At 37.5% G+C, this 16,737-nt stretch overlaps 1 protein-coding gene across 2 annotated transcripts in view; it reads left to right on the top strand.

Moving 5' to 3' along the window:
* Positions 1-16,737, top strand: part of LOC136831186 (uncharacterized) — a 189,796-nt gene that overhangs the window by 35,480 nt on the left and 137,579 nt on the right. For both annotated transcript variants that reach the window (XM_067091166.1, XM_067091167.1), the window contains exon 2: positions 15,496-15,921. In XM_067091166.1, coding sequence (XP_066947267.1) covers positions 15,496-15,921 — 426 coding nt within the window. The remainder of the gene's footprint in view (positions 1-15,495; positions 15,922-16,737) is intronic.

Here is a 16,737-nt window from a genome sequence, read left to right as displayed (position 1 = left end):
GTCTTTAAGTTTTCATTTCAGTACAAAAGCTACTTTTTGTGTTGACTGAATGGTTTCTTAGCTTCAAGCTACTGTACCTGACCGTAAGATACATGTCGTTGAGCAGTTTCTGCTGTACACTGAGGCTTAGTTAATTGTTTAGTTGTAGTTAATTGTGTAGTTAATTGTTTTGAATATTCTGCTAGTTTTTTAATGTTTTGAATCATTTATCATTTTATTTTTTGAGGTATCATTCATACGCAGCGTGTTTAAAATAGTATTTCTATTCGATTCTGTGGCTTAAATTTCACGTTCAGTTCAGTTCAGCAAATGTGAAGAAAAACAAACGATACAGGAACTGCCAAAAGTTGTACGATTATGCTCGTGTGTTCGTATCCACGACGCCGTTGTCAGTTCCTTGCCTGATAACTGTTTCTGTCTTGTTGCGAACTGCGTTCGTTTTCAGCCAGTTCATTATCGCTGTAGATAAGTCGTTGATATGCGTCCCAGATTGCGTATACATACGCACAAGCTTGGCGTTGTTAGGCCTAATGATCCTTTGTATGTAAATTATTAAGAGGCACCTGGCCATCCTTTTTTTTTTTCTATCGCATGTGAGTGTTCGCGTATCGTAAGAGCGTGTTCGATTTCCTGTCTTATGGCTTCGAGTTTTTCGCGATCTGTGTATTCTGTAAGAGTGTGTTCGTTTTCCTCTCTTGTGGCTTTAGTTTTCTCGTGGTCTGCGTATTATTATTATTATTATTATTATTATTATTATTATTATTATTATTATCACGCGTGTTGTTAATTGCTGCGACATAATTATTCTCCGTTCAGTTATTGCTTGAATTCTTATGTAATTTTTTTTTATTAATATTACCACCCAGTCATCAACAAACTATTTTTTTACATATAGTTTCTCATAGTAAGCATTCTAATAATTATCATTGTCAGTTGCTACAATACTGTTTAGTTTTGTACATTTCTTAACCTAGTAACATGTACTAGTAAGGTGTACCAGAGAGAGAGAGAGAGAGAGAGAGAGAGAGAGAGAGAGAGAGAGAGAGAAGAGAGAGTGTTATCAGCTACCATTCGGATGTACAAGAGAATATTATCACTTACAAATCACAGTACTGATTATAGGTTGGCTGCTAACTTACACTGATATTATACGCTGAATACTAGTGAATGCTGGTAGTGATTTGAAAAGTGAGGCGTGCTCTCTATAGCCAAAGTCTGCGGGACAAAGTAAGTATTTTTCTGGTTATAACAAGATTTGCCACGATAATCCTGTATATATCTTTGTAAATTGTAGGCTGTACCTGTTTGTACGCATTACAACAGAAGAGAGAGAGAGAGAGAGAGAGAGAGAGAATGCTAGTGATAGAGTTATAAGTACGTGATTTGTAAGTGAGGAATCTTCTGTATATTTAAATTGGCATTTCTCTGATTGTGATAATATCAGCCTTGGTAATCTTGTGTACCCTTGTGTACATTCTGTAACAGAGAGAGAGAGAGAGAGAGAGAGAGAGAGAGAGAGAGAGAGAGAGAGAGAGAGAGAGAGAGGAGATGCTAGTAATGATGAAATAATAAATAGATTTTTCTGAGTAACAATATCTGCTATTACAATCCTGTATATCTCCGTGTACATTATAAGAGAGAGAGAGAGAGAGAGAGAGAGAGAGAGAGAGAGAGAGAGAGAGAAATGAAATAATAAATAGGTGATTTTTCTGATTGTAACAATCTATCCACTATGACAATCCTGTATACCTCTGTGCACACTCTGCAGCAGAGAGAGAGAGAGAGAGAGAGAGAGAGAGAGAGAGAGAGAGAGAGAGAGAGACTATACCATTAAACAGCGCTCAAACTGCTGCAACTGATTGTGGATGCACCACGGACGGTAATTGTCATGAACATATAAGCCTCGGCACGCGGACGGGGGTTGTTCATCCACGGCAAAATACAAAACAGCAATCAAATGCCGTATTCTGGTGGCACATCTATTATCGCGTTTTTGGTCAGGGTGCCTCCTGGGCAGTCGCTGTAAACTCCCATTTTGGAGCTTCCCGAATCCTGGAGACGTTACTCCTGCCCAGGGAAAGACTTTAGTCGTACGGCGGTTTGGACGTAGGAGTCTTGGTAATGATGGAAGTGTGTGTTGGCTGGATCTTTTTTTTTTTCAAGGGATTTCTTGTATAAATGTGTGCATTATCTTGAGCCTTGTCGAGTTGTAGGTAAGTATTCCTCGCTGTCGAACTTCTCTGTTCCAGAGGTCCTTTATTCCTCGCACCGTTGGACTGTGGAACAGTCTCCTGAGGATGTGAAATTGGAACTTTGAAAAGTTCTAGCTAAGATGCAATGCATTATTGCCATAATACAATTCTCCTTGTATTTTGATAATTTACTCACTTTTTATTTATTATTTCGTTTTTTTTCTCTCTTTTAATACCTGATGATCTCTTCTTTTTGTATTTCTCTTTACTTTCTGTTCCTACTTTCTAATGAACACCTTAATATTCTTTGGAAGCTGGAATTTCAAGTCAGTGGCCCCTTTGGTGGGCTTCTTCTGAATAATAATAATAATAATAATAATAATAATAATAATAATAATAATAATTATAAATGTAATCCTTCTTACGTGTCGCTCATACAATCACATACCTCCCACAATCTTTCTGACGCATAGCTCATTCACAGATCTCCCACAGTCCTCCTTACGTATAGCTCATACAATCACAGATCTTCCACAATCATTCTTACGCATAGCTCAAGCACAGATCTCCCACAATCCCTCTTATGTGTAGCTAATACAATCACAGATCTCCCACAATCCTTCTTACGTATAGCTCATACAATCACAGATCTTCCACAATCCTTCTTACGTATAGCTCATACAATCACAGATCTTCCACAATCCTTCTTACGTGTAGCTCACACAATCACAGATCTCCCATAATCCTTCTTACGTGTAGCTCATACAGTCACAGATCCCACAATCCTTCTTACGTATAGCTGATACAATCACAGATCTCCCACAATCATTCTGGAGTGTAGATCATACAATCACAGATCTCCCACAATCCTCCTTACGTATAGCTCACACAATCACAGATCTCCCACAATCCTTCTTACATACAGCCGATACAATCACATCTGGTTTTTTTTTTTTCAATTCATTTTAGGTGCTGTCTTTAGCAGACACTGCCTCTGGTCAGCGATGACCTTCGTTGATTACGAGGTCACAGGTTCACGGTCACATTTATGGCTCTTTGTCTGGTCGAGTCATATATGTCCTTTTGTGTATATTTTTATCCTTAAGTATATATATAATACATACTCTCTCTCTCTCTCTCTCTCTCTCTCTCTCTCTCTCTCTCTCTCTCTCTCAGTGGTGACGTCAAAAGGTGTTAGAGCCATCCAGTTCTGAGCAGTCGTTTGAAGGTGGTTTAGGGGGTGAGGTTGCTAACCCCTTATCTCCTTTCCCACCCCAGCCTGGTAGCTACCCACCACCCTCGACTGAAAGCCAGGTACAACGTTCGCTGCTTATTACAATAGAGGCCCAGTAGGATTAAAAAAAATTATGTGGACTCTGGACATATCTTTTGTATGTGTGTGAATGTGTGTGTATGTGGATGTGTGTTTGTGTGTATGTATAGTGTATGGAGAATGAGAGAGAGAGAGAGAGAGAGAGAGAGAGAGAGAGAGAGAGAGAGAGAGAGAAAGACTGCATCTCTTGCACATTACCCAACAGCATCAACGATCTCAAACAACAACAGAACACAAGAAGATAAGTGAGAGAGAGAGAGAGAGAGAGAGAGAGAGAGAGAGAGAGAGAGATTACCCAACAGCATCAACCATCGCAGACAACAATAGACGCGAGGAAAAGAAGATAAAAAGATAAAGAGAGGAGAAGAAGAAGAAGAAGAAGAAGAAGAAGAAGAAGACTTAAGACCAGAAGAGAGAAGACCACTCCAGTAACCTCCAGCCGCCCGCTGCCACCAACCTCACCTCACCTCCATCTCCGCCCACTCCCGCGGCCGCCCATGTTTGGGCGCGAGTGTTTGCTTGCCCCACCTTATACGTCAAGCGACTTCATTCATTCCTCGCGTCGCCTTAACTGCTCGCCGGGAATATTTAAACGCGGAAGGCTTCAGGGGTCATCTCGCACTTGGCTCGTTCTGTCTCTCGTTGGCGGATGGGGTTCTCGTTTGTTGCAAGATTGTTGTTGCAGGGGTGATTGTGGTTGATGAAAATGTTTCTTCCTGGGGATGGTTATTACTACGGTTTTTGTTTGTTGTAGGGACATACTTGCTGCGTCAATGTTTGGGATCCTTAGGTGCCGTCAGTGCACCTCATGCGGTGCACTGTAGGCATTACTTAAGGTTCTTTGCCGCGTGCCTTCGGCCCCTAGCTGCAACCCCTTTCGTTCCTTTTACCGTACCTCCTTTCATATTCTCCTTCTTCCATCTTACTTTCTACCCTCTCCTGACAATTGATCCATGGTGCAACTGCGAGGTTTTCCTCCTGTTACACCTTTCAGTCCTGTTTATTGCCAGTTTCCGTTTCAGCGCTGAATGACCTCATAGGTCCCAGTGCTTGGCCTTTGGCCTAAATTTTATATTCATTCAGTCAGTCCATCAGTTCGTTAATTTATGTAATAGATTTTTGCATCGGAATTTCTCATTTTTTATTGTGCGTTGTCAGGGTCAGTTGTAGTTTTCAATTATATGAATGACGTTTTATACTCGTACACAAAACTAACACGTGTGTGTGTGTGTATTTTTATAACTAATTGGAACTTCGGAAGTCTAAGACTTAATTTTTGTATATTTATTTATATATTTAATTTATCTGATGTTCCAATAACTGATCTCCTCTTTCTGCATTTCCCATTACCTTCTGTTACTTCTTTCGAATGAACACCATAATACTCTTTGGAAGCTTGAATTTCAAGTCAGTGGCCCCTTTGGTGGGCTTGTTCCATATGAATAGGGTTCATCTTCTGAATAATAATAATAATAATAATAATAATAATAATAATAATAATATGTTCTTTGGAAGCTTGAATTTCAAGTCAGTGGCCCCTTTGGTGGGCTTGTTCCATATGAATAGGGTTCATCTTCTGAATAATAATAATAATAATAATAATAATAATAATAATAATAATAATAATAATATGTTCTTTGGAAGCTTGAATTTCAAGTCAGTGCCCCCTTTGGTGGGCTTGTTCCATACGAATAAGGTTCATCTTCTGAATAATAATAATAATAATAATATATTCTTTGGAAACTTGAATTTCAAGTCAGTGGCCCCTTTGGTGGGATTGTTCCATACGAATAGGGTTCATCTTCTGAATAATAATAATAATAATAATAATAATAATAATAATAATAATAATAATAATAATAATAATATACATACACAACCATAAATGTTTTTGTTTTTTAGTGTTTTTGTTGTCATCATCAGAGTATATTTAGGGTGGTCTGAAGGCCTTTACATATAAAGGAACGCGTCGCCCTCAATTTATGCACGCCACAGTTACAGTCTCTCCGTCGGGTCTAAGTCAGACTAATTAGGAAACCCACGGGTTGCAAAGACTGAGATGAACGAGGTCACGAACATCTGTCCCCTAATTTTTCCGTCGGCAGGCCACTCGGCGCCATCTGCGTGGAAAGGAAGTCTTATTTCGCGAATGGAGCTGATATCACAAACCCTTTTGTAAACGCCTCGGCTTGCTATTGTTTCCCAAGTTATTTCTCTCTCAAATTCGAAAAGAAAGCCGCTCTGGCAAGTGGAGTTGATGTATTGCGATGCCTTTTTGAGTAGTGGTAAACGCCGCCTCGCCTTCTCGTTGACTTTCCAAAGCCATTTATATACATTTCTAACCAGCTCGGTGGTCTGGTAAAACTAAGGTACACTTAACTTTTAACTTAGAGACGAAAGAAGTCGATCAAAGAGAGTCTGTGAGTGTGACTTTGCTTTTCTAAATTATTCTCTCACGCTCTGCGATAGCCAGTTAAGGAGACGGCCATGTAGGGCGCAGCCCCAAATGGGAAACTGGTCCAGTGCTTGACTTTTCAGGTCTCTGCTTGACGAAGGAGACACACACACAAACATGCACGCACGCACGCACGCACACAGAAGGGCTCGGGAGGCGCCGTGGAAGAAGAGTTGGCTAAATTTGTCCTGCTGCGGGAGGGATGATTCCATATCACGTGTGTGTGTGTATGTGTGTGTGTCACAGGACTGCAAGTGATGGCCGTATGGGATTTCAAGCTTCTAATTTAAGAAGAATAATTAATATTCATGTGCTTCTGTGCTCGTAGGTGGGCGAATAACTTTAGTCAATCTTCTTGTTAGTAAAATGATTGTCTTGTTAATTAACATTAGGATAATATTCACGCGTAGGTGGGCGAATAACTTTAGTCAATCTTCTTGTTAGTAAAATAATTGTCTTGTTAATTAACATTAGGATAATTTCACGTGTTTCTGAACTCGTAGGTCGGCGAATAACTTTAGTCAATCTTCTTGTTAGTAAAATTACTGTCTTGATAATGAACATAAGGCGGGCGAATAACTTAATCTTCTTGTTAATAAAATTATTGTCTTGTTAATAAAATGATTGTGTTGATAATTCTCTTGAGGACGAGTACAGAATTAAGGCGCGTGTATAATGATAAAGTGTAATTGTTGATATATTGCCGTAAGGATGAAATATAATGGAGCTGGGTTGGTTTTCATTTTGCGCTGAAGAACAGTTCTTGTTGTGGTGTTTATATAAGTTTATTTTGACGATGCTTAGGTATCAGCTTAATTGAATTGAAGCTTGTGTAGTTCTCTGAAAGAGATAATTAGATTCGTGACGAAACAAATCCACGGTTGTTAAGGGGTACATGTATTTAACAAGTAAAAATGCGCCGAAGTTTTTTCGGCCCAAATGAGTTTTCTGTACAGCTTATAAACAAGGCCACCGAAAATAGATCTATCTTTCGGTGGTCTCGGTATAATGCTGTATGAGCCGCGGCCCATGAAACTCTCAGCCGGCCGTGGTGGCCTGTGTTATGGCATTGCCAGAAGCACGATTATGGCTAACTTTAACCTTAAATAAAATAAAACCTACTGAGGCCAGAGGGCTGGAATTTGGTATGTTTGATGATTGGTGGGTGGATGATCAACATACCAGTTTGCAGCCCTCTAACCCCAGTGGTTTTTAAGACCTGAGGGCGGACAGAAAAAGTGCGGACGGACAGACAAAGCCGGCGCAATAGTCTTCCTTTTAGAAAACTAAAAACCGAATAAATTATCCGGTTCTGTTCCTGAAAGGACGAAACAATACCAGCTGAAAAATACCCTAAAGGAATGACGGAATTCACTCAGTCGTGGATGACATTCCTTTAGGGAATGACAGGCTTCTTAAGGGAGGGCGGCAGACTCCTTTCGGAAGACGGCAGTCAGTCCCGATGCCAGTTTTAATTATTCAGTCATTCATTTCCTTAAAAGACCGTGGGGAGAACGTGAGCGGCTTTATACATTAGGTAGAAGAAGAAGAAGAAGGAGAAGAAGAAGAAGAAGAAGAAGAAGAAGAAGAAGGGGGAATCTTGTTTGTGTTAATCTGGGCATCTTGTTTGAGCAAGCAAAATAATAATGAAGGCCGTAATTATGCTTTCATGCAGCTTAACTCCTCCTGCCCTCATGCAGTGCCCAAGCGTGAGATCGGGAAGCGAGTTATTTCGTTTAAAAATTTTTTTTTTAGTGTTTTTGCAGTGTATCTTTTTTTTTGCTTGCAGCATTGCAATTAATGATTAATTAGTTATTAATAATAAGCACTTCGAATTTCTTATACACTACATCAAATTTAGGCTTACTGAATATCAGATCGGTTATCAGCTGAGCAAAATATATTGTTTTTTTTTTTTTTTTATCAAAGAATGATCGAAGATTTTTAATTTTCTGACAGTTTCCTCCGAAATTCAGGTTTTCTGTTTCAGTCAGGGAAAGGAGAAAGTTCGTAGCAATATTCGTCTTAATAATACAGTAGGCTTTTGATTTTCCTCAGGGTTAGGTCTCTCTCTCTCTCTCTCTAAAATATATATATATATATATATATATATATATATATATATATATATATATATATATATATATATATATATATATATATATATATATATATATATATATATATATATATATATATATATATATATATATATAATCTACAATGAAGTGATCACGACCCCACGCTTATAATAAATGTATAAATGTCTGGCCATTCTCAGTAACGCATTACTCGAGTCTCAACACGAGTAGCATAGGTAGTGCATTCATGCAGGCATTCGGGTGTGTGTGTGTTTTTTCTTTTCCCTTTTTTTTTTTATTGCTTGGCCTGAACTGATGATGCAAGAAGGCAATTGCTCGTGTCGCCCCGACAGGTGAAATCATCATACGTAGTGTTGTGCGCTTGCGCAGTCTGTGATGCCTGCGTTTTGTGTGTTATTGTCCGTTTGTGAATGACGTACATGTATTTTGTGTGTGTGTTGTGTTTTTGTTCGTATGTATATGTACACATGTATTATTTGTATTCATAGGTATATATACTTATACATATGTTCATATGTATATGTATACATATATATATATATATATATATATATATATATATATATATATATATATATATATATATATATATATATATGTGTGTGTGTGTGTGTGCATGGATGGATGGATGCATACGTACGTGTACGTAACAGAACATTCTGTTTGCCTAAACACTACCATTCGAACGAATTGAGTGTGAAGTGCGCATTTAATGACTTACTTCCATTGCTCTCTGGCTGAAAAACTTGGATAATGTGCATTGTCAGCAAAAACTAACCTTCGGAAGAGAGTTCCGTTTAGACTTGGCTAACGGAAATTTCAGTGTGGTATTAGAAGGAACATTCTTCAAGTTCAAGTAAATTGCGTATCAAGAGTAGGCTTCGAATTTTTAGTTTCCCGTAAGAGGAAACCATTGTGCCGGCTTTGTCTGTCCGTCCGCACTTTATTCTGTCCGCCCTCAGATCTTAAAAACTATTGAGGCTAGAGGGCTGCAAATTGGCATGTTGATCATCCACCCTACAGTCATCAGACGTACCAAATTGCAGCCGTCTAGCCACAGTATTTTTTTCATTTAAGGTTAAAGTTAGCCATAATCGTGCTTCTGGCAACGATACGGGACAGGCCACCACCGTGCCGTGGTTAAAGTTTCATGGGCTCATACAGGATTATACCGAGACCACCTAAAGATAGATCTATTTTCGGTGGCTTTGATCATACGATGCACGGAAAACTCGATTGCCCCGAAGAAATTTGGGCCCATTTTTTTACTTGTTATAATATCGTTTAAAATTGATACTTTATGAAACATGAGAAGAATTAGCAATAAATATGATTACCCTCGCTTTGCTGTACCAAGTAACAAACACTTGATAGTTACTTTTCTCTGTGACGAAAAGTAACGGCGGGTGATTAGCGAAGTAGCCACTGGTTTTGTAACAGTTATATGTCTCTACTCTCTTATTATTATTATTATTATTATTATTATTATTATTATTATTATTATTATTATTATTAGGGCCGTCCTTGCACAACATGTATACTAGCACTCCAGAGGCAAATAGGTTTTTTTTGTGTGTTTAAACTTCCACAGTTAACTAATCTTAGGTTCCTGATATTTTGGTGTATCAACGTTTCGAAGGCATGATGTAGTGGCGTACTTATTAATACAGAATATATATATATATATATATATATATATATATATATATATATATATATATATATATATATATATATATATATATAATGTATGTATGCATGTATATATTCGCTCACTAGCAATACCATTCATATATACACCTTACGTAATATCCTTCCGTATTTATGCTCAAATTTGAGATGCAATAGAATCCACTGCAGCATCAAACCAGTCGACGAGTGTGGGACCTAGTGATCAGCCTTGATCTAACCCCTGGAGGAGGAAGGAACCACCTGACGGCGCGCATCCTTGGGTAATTGCGCCAGAGATCATCCGCCAGATTCATTCATCCCCTCCCCTTAATCTTTATCCCCTCCCCGCCCCCCTACCCTCCCCTCCCTATCCGTCTCCCTCTTCCCCCCCTTCTCCCAATCCCTCCCCTACCCTACTCTTCTCCCCTCTCGCTCCCTTCTTCCCTCTCCTCCCCCCTCCCCCCCCCCCCCCCTCCCCTCCCCCCCCCCCCCCTCCCCCCTCCATCACATTCCATCCCCTCCCCTCCCCCTCCTCCCACTCCCCATCCCCTCCCCCCCCCTCCCCTCCTCCCTCCCCTCCCCTCCCCTCCCTCCCCTCCCCTTCCATCTCCTCTCTTCTCCCCCCTCCCCCCCCCCCCTCCCTCCCCTCCCTCCCTCCTCTCCTACACTCCCCTCTCCCCTCCCCTCCTCCCCATCCCCACCCCCCATTCGCGCTTTATTTAGGTCACTTCCATAAGTGTGACTGACTGGCTTAGAACGCGCGGAGATCCGTCTCGCGAGCGTATGAAGAAATGGCCCCCGCAGAGAGGGGGGCCATTGCCGTCAGTGCACCCCATTCGGTGCACTGTAGGCATTACTCAAGGTTCTTTGCAGCGCCCCTTCTTTAGGCCCCAAGCTGCAACCCCTTTCATTCCTTTTACAGTACCTCCTACCGTATTCTCTAACAGTTGATTCATAGTGCAACTGCTTTGAGGTTTTCCTCCTGTTACGCCTTTCAGTCCTCTTTACTGTCAGTTCCCCCTTTGAACGCTGAATGACCTCATAGGTCCCACCGCCTGACCTTTGGCCTAAATACTATATTCTGTCTATAAAGAAATGGCTCTGGCAGCTCCTGATGTTTCGGAGGTCCACTGTGTCTGTAGGACTCCATCCCCATAAAGGTAGGACTCCATCCGAGGCGGGATCCTTTGAGGCTGAAAATGGACACAGCCACTCCCTCAACACCCCTCCCCCCTTCCCTCCCCCCCCAAACCCCTTTCTGTTTGTTGCTCATGACCTGAATGGATTTATAATGGAGGTTTTGCCTGGGCTTATCTCGCCTTTTCTTTTTTTTTTTATTTTTGTTTTTCTCTTTTTTTATTTTTATTTTTCTCTTTTTTTTTTAATTTTTAATCTTTGCGTGTCTGAAATGTTCGTTGGTTTCTGCTTATAAGGGAGAAGGAGAGTGTACAGGGGTAGGTCAGAGGGATATTCTTTCTCACACACATACACAAACACACAAACATACACACACACACCCACATACATATATATATATATATATATATATATATATATATATATATATATATATATAAAAAGTGGCCAGTAGATTTTACATACATATATATATATATACATATATATTTACATATATATAAATCAATATACTGTATATATGTGTATATATATAAAATCTGTATATATATATATATATATATATATATATATATATATATATATATATATATATATATATATATATATGATGTTATGTCATTAATAAGGGATACTCTTTGTATTATAAGCTAATTATTTTTCTCAAGGTATGGCAACAGGCGACCTCACTTTTATAATAGGGCGTACAAAGACGAATTTATTTTCACGTATGTATGAACCCATTTGATTGATCTGCGCTTCTTCTTTGGAGAGAGAGAGAGAGAGAGAGAGAGAGAGAGAGAGAGAGAGAGAGTCAGATGCATGTCATGTACCGCAGTGAACTCGTTAGATGACGAGTATAAACAGATGATTTATGAAGAGATTAAATAAATATGTCCCGGTAATAGCCTTCGTTCAGTGTCCATTTGGGGAGCCTGTTCATTGCTTATTATTTTTATTCGCAAATAAAAGTAATGTCTGTATTTATTGAGGATCTCGTTTTTAGGGTTATTTAAATTACCATTATCCTATTATTGCTTGGGTCGTTATTGCTGTTATTGCTTTGGGTCGTTATTGCTATTATTGCTTTGATCGTTATTGCTATTATTGCTTGGGCCGTTATCGCTGTTACTGCTCGGATCATTACTGCAGTTATTGCTTGGGTCGTTATTGCTATTATTGCTTTGGGTCGTTATTGCTGTTATTGCTTTGGGTCGTTATTGCTGTTATTGCTCGGGTCGTTATTGCAGGTATTGTTTGGGTCGTTATTGCTATTATTGCCCGGGTCGTTGTTGCTATTATTGCTTTGGGTCGTTATTGCTATTATTGCTCGGGTTATTGCTATTATTGCTTTGGGTCGTTATTGCTGTTATTGCCCGGGTCGTTATTGCTGTTATTGCTTGGGTCGTTATTGTTATTATTGCTTGGGTTCTTATTGCTATTATTGCTTGGGTCGTTTGTGTTATTATTGCTTGGGTTCTTATTGCTAGTATTGCTTGGGCCGTCATTGTTATTATTACTTAGGTCGTTATTGCTAGGGTTGTCATTACTTGGGTCGTTATTGGTGTTATTGCTTAAGTCGTTATTGCTGTTATTGTTCGGGTCGTTATTGCTATTATTGCTTGGGTCTTTATTACTATCATTGCTCGGGTCATTATTGCTATTATTGTTTGGGTCGTTATTGCTATTATTGCTTGGGTCGTTATTGCTCTTATTGCTCGGGTCATTATTGCTATTATTGCTTGGGTCATTATTGCTATTATTGCTTGGGTCGTTATTGCTATTATTGATTGGGTCATTATTGCTATTATTGTTTGGGTCGTTATTGCTCTTATTGCTCGGGTCGTTATTGCTCTTATTGCTCGGGTCGTTATTGCTGTTACTGCTTGGGTCATCTGTAAATACCCAAAACTTGTAGTTCCATATAAGATAAATGACTTATGCTGCTAGAGTATGTTTCATTTCCTTTGTCATCTGTAAACAGCCAAAACTTTGTTCCACTGAAAATGACTTTGTATGTTGAGTATGTTTCATTTCCTTTTATAGAAACAGCCAAGCTTTGTTGACTGAACTGATTTGTATGTTGATAGGTACAGATATATATATTGTGTATGTATATATGTATACACAGATATATATATATTATATATATATATATATATATATATATATATGTATGTATGTATGTATATTATATATATATGTGTGTATATATATATATATATATATATATATATATATATATATATATACAAAAATATATATCTATATGTATATATATATATGTGTGTGTGTATGCATGCGCGAAAAATGACGTGTTTTGTACACCAATTAAGTGAATAAGTAACAAGTGAGAAATAAGTAAGTGGGGAAAAATAAGTAGGCTAAGTAACTGGAAAGAAATAAGTAACTGGAAAGAAATAAGTAACTGGAGAGAAATAAGTAACTGGAGAAAAATAAGTAAGTAACTTTAGAGAAATATTCCGTCATGAGCTAAAATGATAAAACAACCTTTGACCCAACCACTTGATACTAGGTCAAGCGCCTCTGATAAAAGTTCCTTGAAATGCCCAGCAGCTTTGCAGCAAAGGTCATGCAGCCATTGAGAAGTTCCTGGCACGATTCATGTTTTTTTTTTTATTAATTATAATGTTGGTGTTTTTTTTTTTTTAAAGTCACCTCGCTATTACCTGACTTTGTAATTTTTTGTTTTTCTAAATATTTTTTGTCATGTAACATAAGGCCATTTAGAATATTGCCATTACTGCTGCTACTAGTTGTAATTATTATTATTATTATTATTATTATTATTATTATTATTATTATTATTATTATTATTATTATTATTATTATTATTCTGTGGTAGTCATAGACTTGGCTTGGATCTTGCCAGTGTGGCAATCTAATAAGTAGTTGCCTGTTCACTTGAGACTGTCTTGAATCGTCTATTCAGTATGTCATACATTATTATTATTATTATTATTATTATTATTATTATTATTATTATTATTATTATTATTATTATTATTATTATTATTATTATTGTTATTATTATTATTATTATTATTATTATTATTATTATTATTATTATTATTATTATTATATGTGGATCTTGCCAGTATAGCATTATAGTTGTTGCCTATTCACTTAAGACTGGCTTGAATCGTCTATTCAGTGTGTCATGCATTATTATTATTATTATGTTGAATAAAATGGCTGCATTTTGCGAATTGAATTTATACAACAAAACTTGCCTCAAAGAGGGTGGTCTTCTTCTTCTTCTTCTTCTTCTTCTTCTTCTTCTTCTTCTTCTTCTTCTTATTATTATTATTATTATTATTATTATTATTATTATTATTATTATTATTATTATTATTATTATTATTATTATAGTCTAGGCTTGGATCTTGTCAGTATGGCAATATAATAGTTTCTTGTTAACATGAAAATCTTTACTTGTCAGTTCAGTATGTCGTACATTATTATTATTATTATTATTATTATTATTATTATTATTATTATTATTATTATTATTATTATTATTATTATTATGTGGATCATGCCAGTGCAGCAATACAGTAGTTGCCTGTTCACTTAAGACTGTCTAGACCTGTCTCGTATGACTTGTGTATAGGAATAATTTATGTAAATATTTATGTAAACGCCAAAACGCCAGTGAGACTTGTCCGAAGTCAGTACCGTCTACACAAGTAGAATCTCGAGAATCGAATATAGCTCGAGTTTGTCGCAGATTTCGTGTCGTGTTTATTTTGTTTATTATTCTGTTTATTTGTTGGGAACATTTGGCGTAAATATTACGCGACATATTTCTATACCGAATGTCAAGACGATGAGGTATTGAATGGCGTTGATTTATAGAGATCTGTTTGGTTTCGTCTGTGTGTGTGCGTGCGAGTGTGTCTTTTCATGTTTATTTTTTAGCTTGTGTGTGTGTTTTTGTTTGTAATTTTGTTTATGGTATCAGCAAATGTCTTGTATAAACTTTAGTTTGTCAAAGAATTCTTCGATGATGGCGATGTCGCATTTTGCGTTAGGGTGCATTACTACCCTAGTGCAATTCAACCTGTATTTTAATGTTTTACTTACATTTTTATTTATTTATTAATTTGTTAAGTATCTGGTTTTCTAATATCTTTCTGTATTTCCAATTAGCTTCTGTTGCTTCTTTCAAATGAACACCATAATATTCTTTGGAAGCTTGTTCCATATGAATAGGGTTCATCATCTGGATAATAATAATAATAATAATAATAATAATAATAATAATAATAATAATAATAATAATAATAATAATAATAATAAAATGTTAATAATAATAATAGTAAAATAATAATAATAATAATAATAATAAAAATAAAATAATAATAATAATAATAATAATAATAATAATAATAATAATAATAATAATAATAATAATAATAATAATAATAATAATAATACTATTATCTTTTATTACTTGAATGTCAGGTTCTACTTCCGAGTCAATGGAGCAAATAAAAATTATTTAATAAAAACTTTATTTTGACGAATTTTGATGATTCAGATATAATTTTCATCGCTAATTTCTTCTGTCTCTCCCGACAGGTGGAATTAAAGCCGAAAATTTGCGTGAAACATCTGTGCGTATGTCGAGGGCCCTATCACCACCGTCATCTCTCCATCACCAACACCAACACCACCACCACTACCACCACCAACACCACTCCAACAGTCCTCCAACACACCACCACCACCACCACCACCAACACCAGCAGTCAGTTGCGTCAGTCCCACCAACAGCCGCAGCAGCTGTCTGCGTCGGCCCTGCAGAATCGACAGCGCTACCTGTCGACGCAGCTGCTCCTGCGGCAGCGCTACCTAGCGCCGCAGTCCAAGATGGGGTCGGGTCCGCACGCGTCCAGGATCGTCCGCAAGTACCGCAGGTCGAGACTGAAAAGAGTCAAGAGGCAGGAGTACCAGAAACTGCGCGAGATGGTCCCGGCTCTGCACGAGAGGCCGAGGGTCTCCAAGGCGAGTAGATATATGTGTTTTAGTTTCTTTTTTTTTTTAATTTGGGTTTGTTGTTTGTTGTGTTTGTTGAGGGAGGACTAGTATGCAGGTAGGAAGGGTGGAGTGGTGTGTTTGTAGGTGAAGCCTTCAGTGTGAAGACAGAAACGATATGTTTGTAGGTAAAGTCTTATAGTCTGTCAATAGAAACAGTATGTTTGTTTGTAGGTAAAACCTTAGTATGAAAATAGGAATGCTGTATTTGTAGGTAAAGTGTTAGTATGAAAACAGAAACACATGTTTTTGTACGCAAAGCCTTAGTATGTCTCTTGAAGCATTAGTATAAAAACAGAAACTATTTGTAGATACATTCTTAGTGTGAAATCAGAAACAAGTGTATTTGTAGGTAAAAGCCTTAGTAAGTAAATAGAAACAGTCTATTTGTAAGTAAAACCTTAGAATGAATACAGAAATTGTGTATTTGTAGGTAAAAGCCTTAGTATGGAAGTAGAAATCATGTGGTTTTTATATATATATATCGTGTAACTTAATATCGCAAACGGTTACCTGTGCTCACATCTAGGCCTGAGGCGGTAATTATATTCGTTGCTGGTATAAGCCACTTTACAGAAGAAATGAGGCAGCCACAGATTCCTCATAGCAGATTTATCAGTACCTTTTACTGTACCTCCTTCCATATTAACTTCTTGCATCTTGCTATCCGCCCTTTCCTAATAATTATTTCAAATTGCAGCTGCGAGGTTTCCCTCCTGTTACATCTTTGAAGCAACCTTCTCTCAGTTTCCTTCCCAGCGCTGAATGACCTCATAGGTCCCAGTG

This window comes from Macrobrachium rosenbergii, chromosome 48 (assembly GCF_040412425.1).
Source record: "Macrobrachium rosenbergii isolate ZJJX-2024 chromosome 48, ASM4041242v1, whole genome shotgun sequence".
NCBI lineage: Eukaryota > Metazoa > Arthropoda > Malacostraca > Decapoda > Palaemonidae > Macrobrachium > Macrobrachium rosenbergii.
This window is presented reverse-complemented; position numbering and strand designations above follow the sequence as displayed.